The following is a 12987-nucleotide window of genomic DNA, read 5'->3' as shown; positions in this document are numbered from 1 at the left end:
GCGGCGTCTAAGTACTCCAGCGACATCATTCCGGCGATCACGACACCGACGACGGACACGGAGCTGCAGACGACGCCTACCGACGCGCAGGGGTACTGCTGACGAAAAACTTTCCGTATCCAGTCTGACGCCTGGGGGTAATTCTAAGGTAAGGAATCTAACACTAACGTGTTTCTTTCAGATTCTGTCTTTCAGATACTAGCTTTTTTGGCATAAGGATTTTCTCCAGTGTGGAGTTTCTCATGGTGAGATAGCGTTTTTCTCTGCAGCTCTTCTGGCATTCAGAACACTCATAAAGTTTTTCATCAGTATGGAGAATCGCTTATGATTAGTGAGGCTGTGCCTATCAGATAGGAATTTCTGGCATTCACAGCATTGGTAATGTTTTTCCCCTGTGTGCGTCTGCTCATGTAGAGGGAGATTGTGTTTAAAACTGATGCTTTTCTGGCACTAAAATATTTTGATGGTGTGTTTTCTTATTGCGCTTGAAATTATCTCTACCTCTGAATCTTTTCTGACAATTAGAGCACTGATAATTGTCTTCTCCAGTATGGATTCTCATATGTTTAGTGAGATTACATTTAAGGCTGAAACATTTTTGGCATTTGGAGCACTGATAAGGTATTTCCCCAGTGTGGGTTCTTATATGGTAAGTGAGACTGCCTTTTTTACTGAAACATATCTGGCATTCGAGCACCTATATGGTTTTTCCCCAGTGTGGGTTCTTATATGATTAATGAGACTGTTTTTTTGGCAGAAATATTTTTGGCATTCAGAGCACTGATATGGTTTTTCCCCAGTGTGGGTTCTTATATGATTAATGAGATTGTTTTTTTGCCCGAAACATTTTTGGCATTCAGAGCACTGATAAGGTTTTTCCCCAGTGTGGGTTCTTATATGCTGAGTGAGATTGCTTTTTACCCTAAAACATTTGTCACATTCAGTGCACTGATAAGGTTTTTCCCCAGTGTGGAATCTCACATGCCCAGTTAGAAGTGATTTAAGTGTGAAATCTTTTGGGCATTCAGAGCACTGATAAGGTTTTTCGCCAGTGTGGACTCTCACATGTGCAGTTAGAAGTGATTTAAGTTTGAAATCTTTTGGGCATTTAGAGCACTGATAAGGGTTTTCCCCAGTGTGGGTTCTTATATGCTGAGTGAGACTGAGTTTGTCTCTGAAACATTTCTGACATTCAGAGCATGGATAAGGTTTTTCCCCAGTGTGGGTTATTGTATGTTGAGAAAGAGTTCTTTTGTCAGTGAAACATTTCTGGCATTCAGAGCACTGATAAGGTTTTTCCCCAGTGTGGATCTTTGTATGCTGTGTGAGTCTACTTTTTAAACTGAAACATTTCTGGCATTCAGAGCACTGATAAGGTTTTTCCCCAGTGTGGATTCTTATGTGCCGTGTGAGTCTACTTTTTACACTGAAACATTTCTGGCATTCAGAGCACTGATAAGGTTTTTCCCCAGTGTGGATTCGTATGTGCCGTGTGAGTCTACTTTTTACACTGAAACATTTCTGGCATTCAGAGCACTGATAAGGTTTCTCCCCAGTGTGGGTTCTTATATGATGAGTGAGACTGTTTTTGTCATTGAAACATTTCTGGCATTCAGAGCACTGATAAGGTTTTTCCCCAGTGTGGGTTCTTATATGATGAGTGAGACTGTTTTTGTCATTGAAACATTTCTGGCATTCAGAGCACTGATAAGGTTTTTCCCCAGTGTGGGTTCTTGTATGCCGAGTGAGACTCTTTTTTTCACTGAAACATTTGTGGCATTCAGAGCACTGATAACGTTTTGCCCCATTGTGGATCTTTGTATGCTGTGTAAGAATACGTTTTACACTGAAAACTTTCGGGCATTCAGAGCACTGATAAGGTTGTTCCACAGAATGGGTTACTGCATGTTGAGAAAGGCTTTGTTTGTTACAAAACCTTTCCTGGCATTCAGAGCACTGGTAAGGTTTTTCCCCAGTGTGGGTCCTTGTATGTTCAGTAAGTCTTCTTTTGTCACTGAAACATTTCTGGCATTCAGAGCACTGGTAAGGTTTTTCCCCAGTGTGGGTCCTTGTATGTATAGTAAGTCCTCTTCTGTCACTGAAACATTTCTGGCATTCAGCGCACTGATAAGGTTTTTCTCCAGAGTGGATTCTCATATGTTCAGCGAGTTTCGATTTACGGGCGAAACTTTTCGGGCATTCAGCGCACTGGTAAGGTTTTTCCCCAGAGTGGGTTAATGCATGTAGATATAGACTCGCTTTGACACTAAACCTTTTCTGGCATTCAGAGCACTGATAAGGTTTTTCTCCAGTGTGGATTCTCATATGCACAGTGAGATAAGATTTATGCCTGAAACTTTTTTGGCATACTTTGCACTGAGAGTGGTTTCCCCCAGTGTGCATTGTGTCAAATTCAGTGAGATAAGATTTATGGCTGTATCTTTTTTGGCACATGTAACTTTTTCCCCCGACTTAGGTTATTTTGCCTTGATTGAGGCGGTTTTGAACACTGAATTTGTTCTCACAGTCCGTGTTTTTATAAGGTGTATTCCTAGAGTTAATATCTCTACGTTTAGTTTTCTCTTGCTTATATGCCACAGTAAGAGTGAACCCGATTTTAGAGTTAGGCTTGTTTAGATAATGTTCAGCATTTATCTCTAAAAGAAATTGTGTGTACTCTTTTTAACACTTGAATTGAGCAAACTATGTCTGGAAGCAGCCCTGTAACACCTGTCGAAATATTTCTAGCAGATAATAGTCTTTAGGTTATAGCCTATCCGGCAGCAACTTATTTTGTGACTGAAGATTTTCTCAAATCTATTTGTATAGGTTCTTAGCAATGCAGTGATAAGGTGTTAGTCTGATATTTATTAATTAAACTGATAAGTACCTTTTTGCACTGACGTAATGGCAGTAACTGAGGGCGTTAGAACGTGCACAGTACTATTGTGGATCACGAGTCTCAGAACATCAGTTCCTTTTACCCTTTCTATGTTTGGTGTAAGGTTAAGGTTTGTAGTTCTGAAGACGAGGATTTATTTACATTACCTATAGCGCAACTGTGCTCATTTAATCCATTTTTATATTTAACAGTTTTACATATCACTCATTCACAGCAGATACTGTTGAGGCGATTTACATAGAATTACAGAACAGTACACAATAAAAAATAAACAATCTGAGATGGTTATGAACACAATAAAGTGGTGAATTTTTAAGGTTTTTGCAAGAGTGAGCAGAGTGGGTCGTGGTTTTCTACCCAGAGTCAGATAGTCTCAAACTTGTGTAACTGGTTAAAAACAGTTGTTGAACAAAGGTGATTTTCCAATCTTTCGGTTGTTAACGTGTCAGCTTCGGAGTCTTCTCTCAGCGTCTTTTCTTTGATGGTCTGCAGAAGCAACCTTTTGTTATAACTTTCTTTTTATGCAGTGTGTGCTTCCTCTCTAGAATTACATGATGTTTTAGATGAAGGTTATTCTGTACACAGATATGGCTTTGCTCTGGGTTAATGAAATGCTAAATTAGAGACTTCACTTACAGTATAGTACTTTCCTAAGCTCCCACTTCCTCAACACACTTAGATTTTGGAAATTGTTTAAACATAGAATGCTGGATGTCCTTCAGTTTTTCAAAATAATCCTTCTTATGGCACAGACTTCAGTTGCCTGGTGCTAAATCTTGCTTTCTTCGTCAGTAATTTCAATCACCTATAGTATTAAAATTAAATAGTTAATACATGAAAATGTCCCAAAATATAATTTACAAGCCAAATCAATGCAGAGTTGCAGAATTTTGAAAATGTTGAGCTGGTTTTCATACAGAGCAGAGTGTAGAATTGTAGCCTGAGAGTAATTGGATGTAGGAGTGAGGATTTATAGAATTTTCAACATTTTATTAAGCTCACAAAGGATACATGCACCCTATGGACTTGTAACATTGAATCCCAAAGGCAGAAATTAAAGTCATATGCACTGGCACCAAACAGATATTTAAAAAAGGATACTATTAATTAATTTTTAATGTAGATTTCTGGGACGGGTAATTTCCCCTCCATGGACAACAGGCGTTTCCCCTGCCCTGAGTTACCACCTACTTGTATCTGGTATCCTGACGTTTGAGTTCTGGTCTCTGCCGCACACAAATCTATTGTGTGCTGCGAGGACTATGCCTACACATATCCCTCAACTATGTCCAGAGTATGAATCAAGGGCAATGAAATTAAGGAGTACTTTCATGTGCTCATTTTATTCCACCTGATTATCAGTTGTTAGGTTTTTCTGCACCTGGATGTACCGGGTGCAAAAAAACAGGACACCATTTGTTTCCAGACAGGAAAATAAGACTGAAAAGACGCACAAGACTCTGGGTGCAGCAGAAGCAGCCAAGACTTATGCTGTTTTTATACAAACTGGGAGAAACACACAATTCTTCCCTTTGTTAGACATTTCTTTACCCTCCCCTCCCCTGCTTCACCCATCGCCCAACCAACCACATGCATTTATCTACCACCTGCTTAAAACAAGTGGTAAATAAAAGCAGAAAAACACTATGAAATAGTGAATGGCATGTGGTTTGACAGGCAGAAGAATCTGTTCCTCGTGGCAACTCCCCTGTCCATGGCGTCAAACTTGTGACTGCATGTTGCTGGGGTAAATATACCACAAAGTTTTAAAAAAACAATAACATGAGATTTTTCTGCCACTCCAGCACTGTGCAACTTCTAACAAGGGACTATGAGCGGTCTTGGACCGGTCCTGTGACCTGGAGGGTCACACCAAGTGTTCCCTTATTTAAGCCAGAGGACTATCATGGGTTTAACAGCTTGAGCGGTGGTGGCAATGCACCCTGTTGTAAGGATCAATAGCCTGATGAGATCTTTGCATCATGGTCAGTGGAGTGGCGTCCTGCTGACACACCTATGTTTATTTTTTTTGTTTTTTGTTTTTTATTAGCAATACATGAGTATTCAACTCACAAGAGTACAAACAAATTAAAGTATAGTGAGTACATGCGTCTTAACCATCACACCACATTTAAGCATATACATTTAACTGGGACAGTTCCATAGCAGATCGACTTCTTCTGGTATGCCCAACTTTAGTACATAGAATTAAACACAACAAAAAAAAATTGCCATTCAAAAATCCAAATAAGATAAAACAGGACCCCAAATTTGTACGCCCAGCTTTCGCTTACGCCTACCTTTTAATGCATACAAACTATACTCTAAATTAAATTTAGCCTAGAACCTAGCCCTCCAAGCCTCAAACTATGGGGGATCCCTTTGTTATCAGCTTGAAGCTATACATAGCCTTAATACTGCTTTTGCTAAAAAATTCAAATATATAGCATTCCTTGGTACACTATCAGCATTTACCCCCATCTCTACACCCAACAAAAGCTGCGTAGGCGACAAATCAATAGGTGTTTCCAAAATAGCAGTTAGAAATGTATCAACATGCTCTAATAATTCTTTTAATAGTGGACACGTACAGAAGATATGCAACACATCTACATCAGGGTTATCACAGCGAAAGCATTTCCCCTCCTGTCCACCACCCCATTTGGCAATCTTATGAGGTGTCATATATAAATAAAAAATAGTTTTATAATGTTGGGCAGACAGGTTAGCAGTCATAAATAATCGACTAGCTAATTCAATGGAGGTCTCCAAACTAATATCAGAACATCCTAACCTGCTTTCCCACTTACGATTATGTTCTTCCAAATCATTGGATCTTGTTTCTAACATACAACTATATAACCCCCCTATTCTTACTGCTTTTCGGCTAGCTTCAATAAGAGAATTAGTCTGAATATTCCACCGGGCAGTGAGGAGATAGTTCCTAATTTGTAAATATTTTAAAAAATCTGCCCGGGTATATGGTATTGTTCCATGATCTGATTAAATGATTTCAGACCCCCTTCCGTATACAAACCCCCCACTATTTTTATACCCTTACTCTGCCAGTTCTGCACTGTCCTATCCCAAAATACACTCGGAAAGCAAGTAACAACAGTTAATGGGGTATACCAGGAGACTTTCTCTATCATGAACATTTTCTTAATGGCTTTCCAAACCTTCCAAGCTGCTAATACAGTCTTGAATCTTGTGCGCTTATAATAGCTCCAGTCTAGGTGAATGAACAAACAGTTTTTTGCATCTGACCCCAGCAACATATGATATATAGCAGGAGATTCAGCAGCCACACTTGGCCCTATTCCAGTAAAGAGTATATTCATATGTTGGAGCATGCATGCTTAGTAGTAGAGTGTAAAGTCCGGTACAGACCACCCCCCAACCGCTCTAGGTAACACCATAAACCGTGCAGCTCTGCGGGCCTTCCCTCGTGCCCATATAAAGTTCATACATAATGACTGTAATTGTGTCAAATGAGTGCGTGAGACTTCAAGTGGAACACATCTAAAAAAATACAGTATTTTTGGCAGGATCATCATTTTCAGCATATTGCACCTGCCAACTAATGACAGATGCAAGCATTCACACCGATCAAGCTGTCTACACACCCCTTGTAAAAGCTTCCAACAATTAGCGCCAACTAATGCTGGTGCCGACGTCCTTAATAGCACTCCTAGATATGTTACTTCCTGTGAGACCCTTGGGTCATTAAAACCTCTAACATTATGGCACAAGATTTGCATTTTGGCGGTGTTTAATTTATATCCCGAGACAGACCCATATTCTGCAGCGAGATGTTCTACTGCCTGTATTGCTGCTGCAGGTTTAACAGAAAGCACCGCAACATCGTCTGCGTAAGCCAGAACCCGATATTGTTGCTGCTGAACAATAACAGGCTGTATTTGTGGGCTATGGTCAAGCATTTTCAAAAAAGGCTCTATATATAGGGCAAATAATAATGGGGAGCAGGGGTAGCCCTGTCTAGTACCCCATTTTATTACCACTGCTTTTGACTCGAGGCCCAGGGTACAGATCTTAGCGACAGGTTGGCAGTATAGCGTTTGTATTGCTACTATATATTGCTGCCCAAAACCCCGCTGCCGCATTACTTCCCATAAAAAACACCAAGACACTCGGTCAAACGCCTTCTCGGCATCTAACAAAATAAGGCTCAGCGGGTCCCCAGTAGCGTTGGCGTTATCTAATAATGCAATAACTCTACTAACATGATTTGTAGTGCCACGCTTAGGGATAAAGCCATGTTGTCTAATAGACACAAGTGGCGATATTACGGTGGCAAGCCGAGTGGCCAACATTTTTTAATACATTTTGCCATCCGCGTTTAAAAGAGATATGGGGCGATACGATGCTGGAAGCTACGCTGGTTTACCTTTTTTCTAAACACACTAATACTGGCTTCGCCCCGTGATTTCGGTGCCAATCCACCTTGTGCTCTTTTAAATATTAATAACATATCATCTTTTATAAACTCGAAGAAAGCTTTATATACCTCCAATGGTAATTTATCAGGGCCCGCAGCCTTACTAATTGCAAGTTCCTTAATAGCTTCTTCGAGTTCCAGCATTGTAATAGGAGCTTCTAATCTCGTTACGTCCTCCTCCCCAATATCTTGCTCACACTGTTGAGATACAAATTTCTTGACTTTCTGGACATCATATTGATCATCCGTGTATAATGCTTCATAAAAACTTCTGAACACCTCCAGTATACCATTCTCATTCTCAACACGCTGGCCATTACTATCCAAAATGTAATTGATTCTCTCAGCTGCGTCCTTCATCCTTAATTTTTGCGCCAAGCACCTACCGCTAGCCTCCCCATATTCATAGTTAAGTCGCTGTCTTACTACATATTTTTTAGCAGCCTCTTGGCTCCATTGGAGATTTATTTTCACCTTGATCTTTGACACTTCTACTCCTAATGCCCCAATGTCCCTACCCATATGTATACCCTGAACTAGAGCCTCTTCAGCTCTGACCAGACCCTGATATAGCTCATGTTCCTTTAACACCTGTTGCTTCTGATTATACAAACCATAACTAAGGGTTTCTCCCCTAAAAGCAGCCTTGAATGCATCCCAAACATACTCGGGATCAGTACTACCCCGATTAATACGAACAAATTTAGCTATCCAAGCCTGCATCTACACAATAAACTGCTCATCCAGGAGAAGGGAGAAGCTTCCGGTCAAAAGAAAATGCCCTGGGTTTATTCAGAACTGCTACACCTGGAATAGATGACACACCTATGTAATGCTCCATTTCTCTGCCTGTGCCCAGACTTTGCACTAACATCATGTGCGTGTTTAGGGTGTTGGTGTGCGTAGCATAAAAGCAATGTGAGAGTGCGACAGAGTAAACTGCATCTCCTGCCTGCCAGTTGTGTATACAAGTGGGACCATCTATCCCTCTTTTATACCCTAGTTCCAAGTCCTCTGTTACCTAGGAATAATGTGCTCTACAAAGTACCCAGGTGCCTGCTGTGCCACCAGGGATGGTGTCAGCCTGACAGTCTATCTAAGTTGAAGGGACATCACCTGCAGGCTGAATTACTTAATGGAGCAGCTTTGTACCTGTCCTGAAGAGCCTGGAAGTCTGCCTAGAAGCCTGCCTGTCTGGTAGGAAAGGGAAGGGAGTTTGACTATCCAGCAGGAGGACAAGGCTGCCCTGGAAGAAGCAAGGTCCGACACATCCTCGTTATTTGTAGGGCGGGCCGGAAAGCCATCCAGCAGGACCAGCTAGTCTGAGGGACCCCCTCCTCCCCCCGCCAAGACTCTCCCAACAGTTCAAGGCAGAAAATAAAACTCTACGACAACGTGATTGTTGAGGCCCAGTTGGACGATTGTGTGCTGCCAACTGCCCGTTCAAGGTTGCATTTGCCAAATTCCTAACACAACAGGGTCTGAATCTACTGGCTTCCTGGAGAGCCTGTGTTGGGCTTTTAGCTGCTGAATTTCTGACTACTCTGTGTCAGAGGCCCATGAAGGACTACAACTACTCCAGTGTCGAACACCCTGTCTGAGCTTACGCCTGTGGTCCAGCCGACCACAGTGTGGGCTTAATTGCTGACGGTCGGGCCTCCAGAGGGGCTGCACTTACCGACAGGCCAAGTGTGACGGCTACCTTGGGACTGCTGATCTTCAGGCAAATGCAAAGAAAAGACAGAGTGGATGCCCTACTGTACGCAGCCCTACATCCAGGACAAAAGCTCTCCACAAAAGCCTGCTGGTGGGTCACTGCTCTCTCGAGTGTTCGGGCGTGCAATTCAAGTGCCGGGAAGCAGGAAAGAGACCCAGACAAGACTGACTCATCCTGTGGAAGGATAAAACGCTTATGACAGAGCATATACGCATTGGGGTGACTGGAGTGACTGGAGTGACAGAACTGCACCTATACTATATTCATGATACTCCTAAATGTAAATGTAAATTTGGGTATACTTGTAAAGCGCACTATCACCTGAAAGGTATCTTGGCGCTGTATACCGCTGTGGAACCCTTCCTGGCTTTCCCTGTGAGATGCCCCCTTACTGGGCACCTCCACGGTGAGGCCAGGCATCCTAGCGCTTTCGGGTCTGTTGTGGAGATTAAGCAAGCTATTGCCCAGAGTTGCAGAGTGGGACCCATGATTAGAGTAGGCACCTAGGCGAGAATTATCGAGTCCGTGGACATTGAGCCCAAGACCCTGCCGCGTCGGGAATTGAACCCTGGTCCCAGGCCAGACCTCTGCCTCAAGGTCTGCCGCTCTAATCGGTGAGCCACACTTCTCCTCTTCCCCTAGAGGGGAAGAGGGTATCAGAACCGGACGCACCTATCTGCAGCACATGGTAGTCTGGCATGCCTGCACCATCCTTTCACCCAGACTGTCCATAAAGTTGATTTTAGAGATGCTACGCACATAGCAGGGGGAATCTCAGACCATTCGCTGGTGGAGGTGCAACTCGATGGTCCGGTCGTGGACTTCATCCTACCCCCAAGGATTGATCCGTGATATTTAAAAGACAAGACGTTCAAAGCTCGTATGCGAGATAGAGCAGAATTCTATTTTAAGGAGAATGGGCGGCCTGTTGAATCAGCTTGCATGCTATAGGGTGAAATTAAGGCAGTGATTCGCGGCCAGACACAAGCCTTGATTGGGAGAATGTCGAAGGAACGTAAATTGAAGTGGGAGGCTCAGGACAAGGAATGTGCTTTCCTGGAGGTTCGCTTGGCAAGTGGGGAATCAGTTTCTCTCCCATTACACCATCAACTGAAGCAGCATACATTAAGAGCACTAATGGAAAATAGCGTGCACTCATGCGCTGGCTACCCAGCATTGTCTCTATGATGTCGGTGATAAAGCCAATGAGTTACTTACATGGTTAGAGAGACAAGACAAAGGAAGGAACTGGATCCTTGAGGACACAGACAACAAGGGGATGGAAATACTGGGAGAGACTTCCTGAAAGACCTGACCCTGCCAATGTTTACAAATGAGGACCGAGACGCACTAGACCAAGACCTGACAGTAGACTAAATCAATAAGACAATAGGAACCTTGCAAGTAGGGCAAGCGACGGGGCCTGATGAGCTCCCGTTAGAATTATATAAAAGCATGATGGATAATATCAGGGAGTACCTCCAGAGTAGGTGTCAGACTGCCTGAAAATAAGGGTGTATCCCGGAGCACCAAAGAACGTCTGAGGTGGTGGTCATCCCAACAACCATTAGAAATGCAATAGGTCTCGGATTTATTTGAGTTAGAGCTAATGGCATTGTAAATGGCAAAGTCTTTTAGCCATGTGTTATGGAGTGTATGCACGTGGTGTGTAGTGGAATTATGTGGGTTGGATTGGAATTGTAGCAATGGTGGCATGCTGCGCTTTAGATGAATATGTTTAAAAGTAAAGTGCACCATACTGCGATTGCTACAATAGTTAATTGTGGATGCGTTAACAATTGATGTGTGCACTGATGCCTGGTGGTGTGTGTGCCTGTAGAAATTGTGCACTGATGGCTGGTGGTGTGTGTGCTTGGTGGAAGCGTGCACTGCCGGCTGGAGGTGTGTGTGCTTGGTGGAAGCGTGCACTGATGTCTGGTGTTGTGTGCCTGGTGGAAGCCTGCACTGACAGCTGATGGTGTTTGTGCCCGGTGAAAGTGTGCAGTGACGGCTGGTGGTGTGTGTGTGTGGTTGCGTGTGTGGTGGTGAGTGTGTGGTGGTGAGTGTGTGGTGGTGTGTGTGGTGGTGAGTGTGTGGTGGTGTGTGTGGTGGTCTTATGTGTGTGGTCTTATGTGTGTGGTCTTATGTTTGTGGTCTTATGTGAGTGGTCTTATGTGAGTGGTCTTATGTGTGTGGTCTTATGTGTGTGGTCTTTTCCTGCGCACTCACTCTTACTCTGCAGTCATTCTGCACTCACTCTGCAGTTATTCTGCACTCACTCACACTCTGCAGTTATTCTGCACTCACTCACACTCTGCACTCATTCTGCACTCACTCACACTCTGCACTCACTCTGCACTCACTCTCACTCTGCACTCTCACTCTGCACTCACTCTACTCGCACTCTGTTCTCACTCTCACTCTGCACTCTCACTCTGCACTCTCACTAGGCACTCTCACTAGGCACTCTCACTAGGCACTCTCACTAGGCACTCTCACTCTCACTCTGCACTCTCACTCTGCACTCTCACTCTGCACTCACTCTCACTCTGCACTCACTCTCACTGACACTCTGCAGCACTCACTGACACTCTGCCGCACTCACTCACACTCTGCCATACTCACTCACACTCTGCCCTCAACACGCTGCCCTCAACACGCTGCCCTATACACGCTGCCCTCAACACGCTGCCCTCAACACTCTGCACGCCTTCAACACGCTGTCCTCAACATGCTGCCCTCAACACGCTGCCCTCAACACGCTGCCCTCAACATGCTGCCCTCCACACGCTGCCCTCTGCACGCCCTCAACACTCTGCCCTCTGCACATCCTCAACAATGCCCTCAACACTCTGCACGTCCTCAACACTCTGCACTCACACACATTCTGCACGCCCTCAACACGCTGCCCTCAACACACTGCCCTTAACACGCTGCCCTCAACATGCTGCCCTCAACACGCTGCCCTCAACATGCTGCCCTCAACACGCTGCCCTCAACACTCTGCCCTCAACACTCTGCCCTCAACACTCTGCACGCCTTCAACACGCTGCCCTCAACACTCTGCACGCCTTCAACACGCTGCCCTCAACACACTGCCCTCAACACGCTGCCCTCAACACGCTGCCCTCAACACGCTGCCCTCAACACTCTGCCCTCAACACTCTGCCCTCAACACTCTGCCCTCAACACTCTGCCCTCAACACTCTGCCCTCAACACTCTGCCCTCAACACTCTGCCCTCAACACTCTGCCCTCAACACTCTGCCCTCAACACTCTGCCCTCACACACACTCTGCACGCCCTCAACACGCTGCCCTCAACACTCTGCCCTCAACACGCTGCCCTCAACACGCTGCCCTCAACACTCTGCACGCCTTCAACACGCTGCCCTCAACACGCTGCACGCCTTCAACACGCTGCACGCCTTCAACACGCTGCACTCAACGCGCTGCCCTCAACACGCTGCCCTTAACACTCTGCCCTCTGCACGCCCTCAACACTCTGCCCTCAACACTCTGCACTCACACACACTCTGTGCGCCCTCAACACGCTGCCCTCAACATGCTGCCCTCAACACTCTCTGCCCTTAACACTCTCTGCCCTCAACACTCTCTGCCCTCAACACATTCTGCCCTCAACACTCTCTGCCCTCAACACTCTCTGCCCTCAACACTCTCTGCCCTCAACACTCTCTGCCCTCAACACTCTCTGCCCTCAACACTCTCTGCCCTCAACACTCTCTGCACTCAGCACTCTCTGCCCTCAACACTCTCTCTGCCCTCAACACTCTCTGCACTCAACACTCTCTGCACTCAACACTCTCTGACCCTGCCCAGCCCAGCACCCCTCTGTGTCTGCAAGAACCATGCCCTAGAAGCTGACTGACCCTGCCCCAGCCCAGCGCTCC

At 44.9% G+C, this 12987-nt stretch overlaps 1 protein-coding gene across 4 annotated transcripts in view; it reads right to left on the bottom strand.

Moving 5' to 3' along the window:
- Window positions 1–206: 206 nt before the first annotated feature.
- Window positions 207–12987, bottom strand: part of LOC144807639 (uncharacterized) — a 108898-nt gene continuing 96117 nt past the window's right edge. For 3 of the 4 annotated variants that reach the window (XM_078673261.1, XM_078673262.1, XM_078673260.1), the window contains exon 5: window positions 207–3707. In XM_078673261.1, coding sequence (XP_078529387.1) covers window positions 643–2454 — 1812 coding nt within the window. In that variant the 5' untranslated portion in view covers window positions 2455–3707 and the 3' untranslated portion in view covers window positions 207–642. The remainder of the gene's footprint in view (window positions 3708–12987) is intronic. The other variant, XM_078673263.1, reaches the window with a different exon arrangement.

This window comes from Lissotriton helveticus, chromosome 1_2, assembly GCF_964261635.1.
Source record: "Lissotriton helveticus chromosome 1_2, aLisHel1.1, whole genome shotgun sequence".
In the NCBI taxonomy this organism is placed as follows: Eukaryota; Metazoa; Chordata; class Amphibia; order Caudata; family Salamandridae; genus Lissotriton; species Lissotriton helveticus.
Note: the sequence above shows the minus strand (reverse complement) of the source record. Positions and strands in the feature narration are given on the sequence as shown.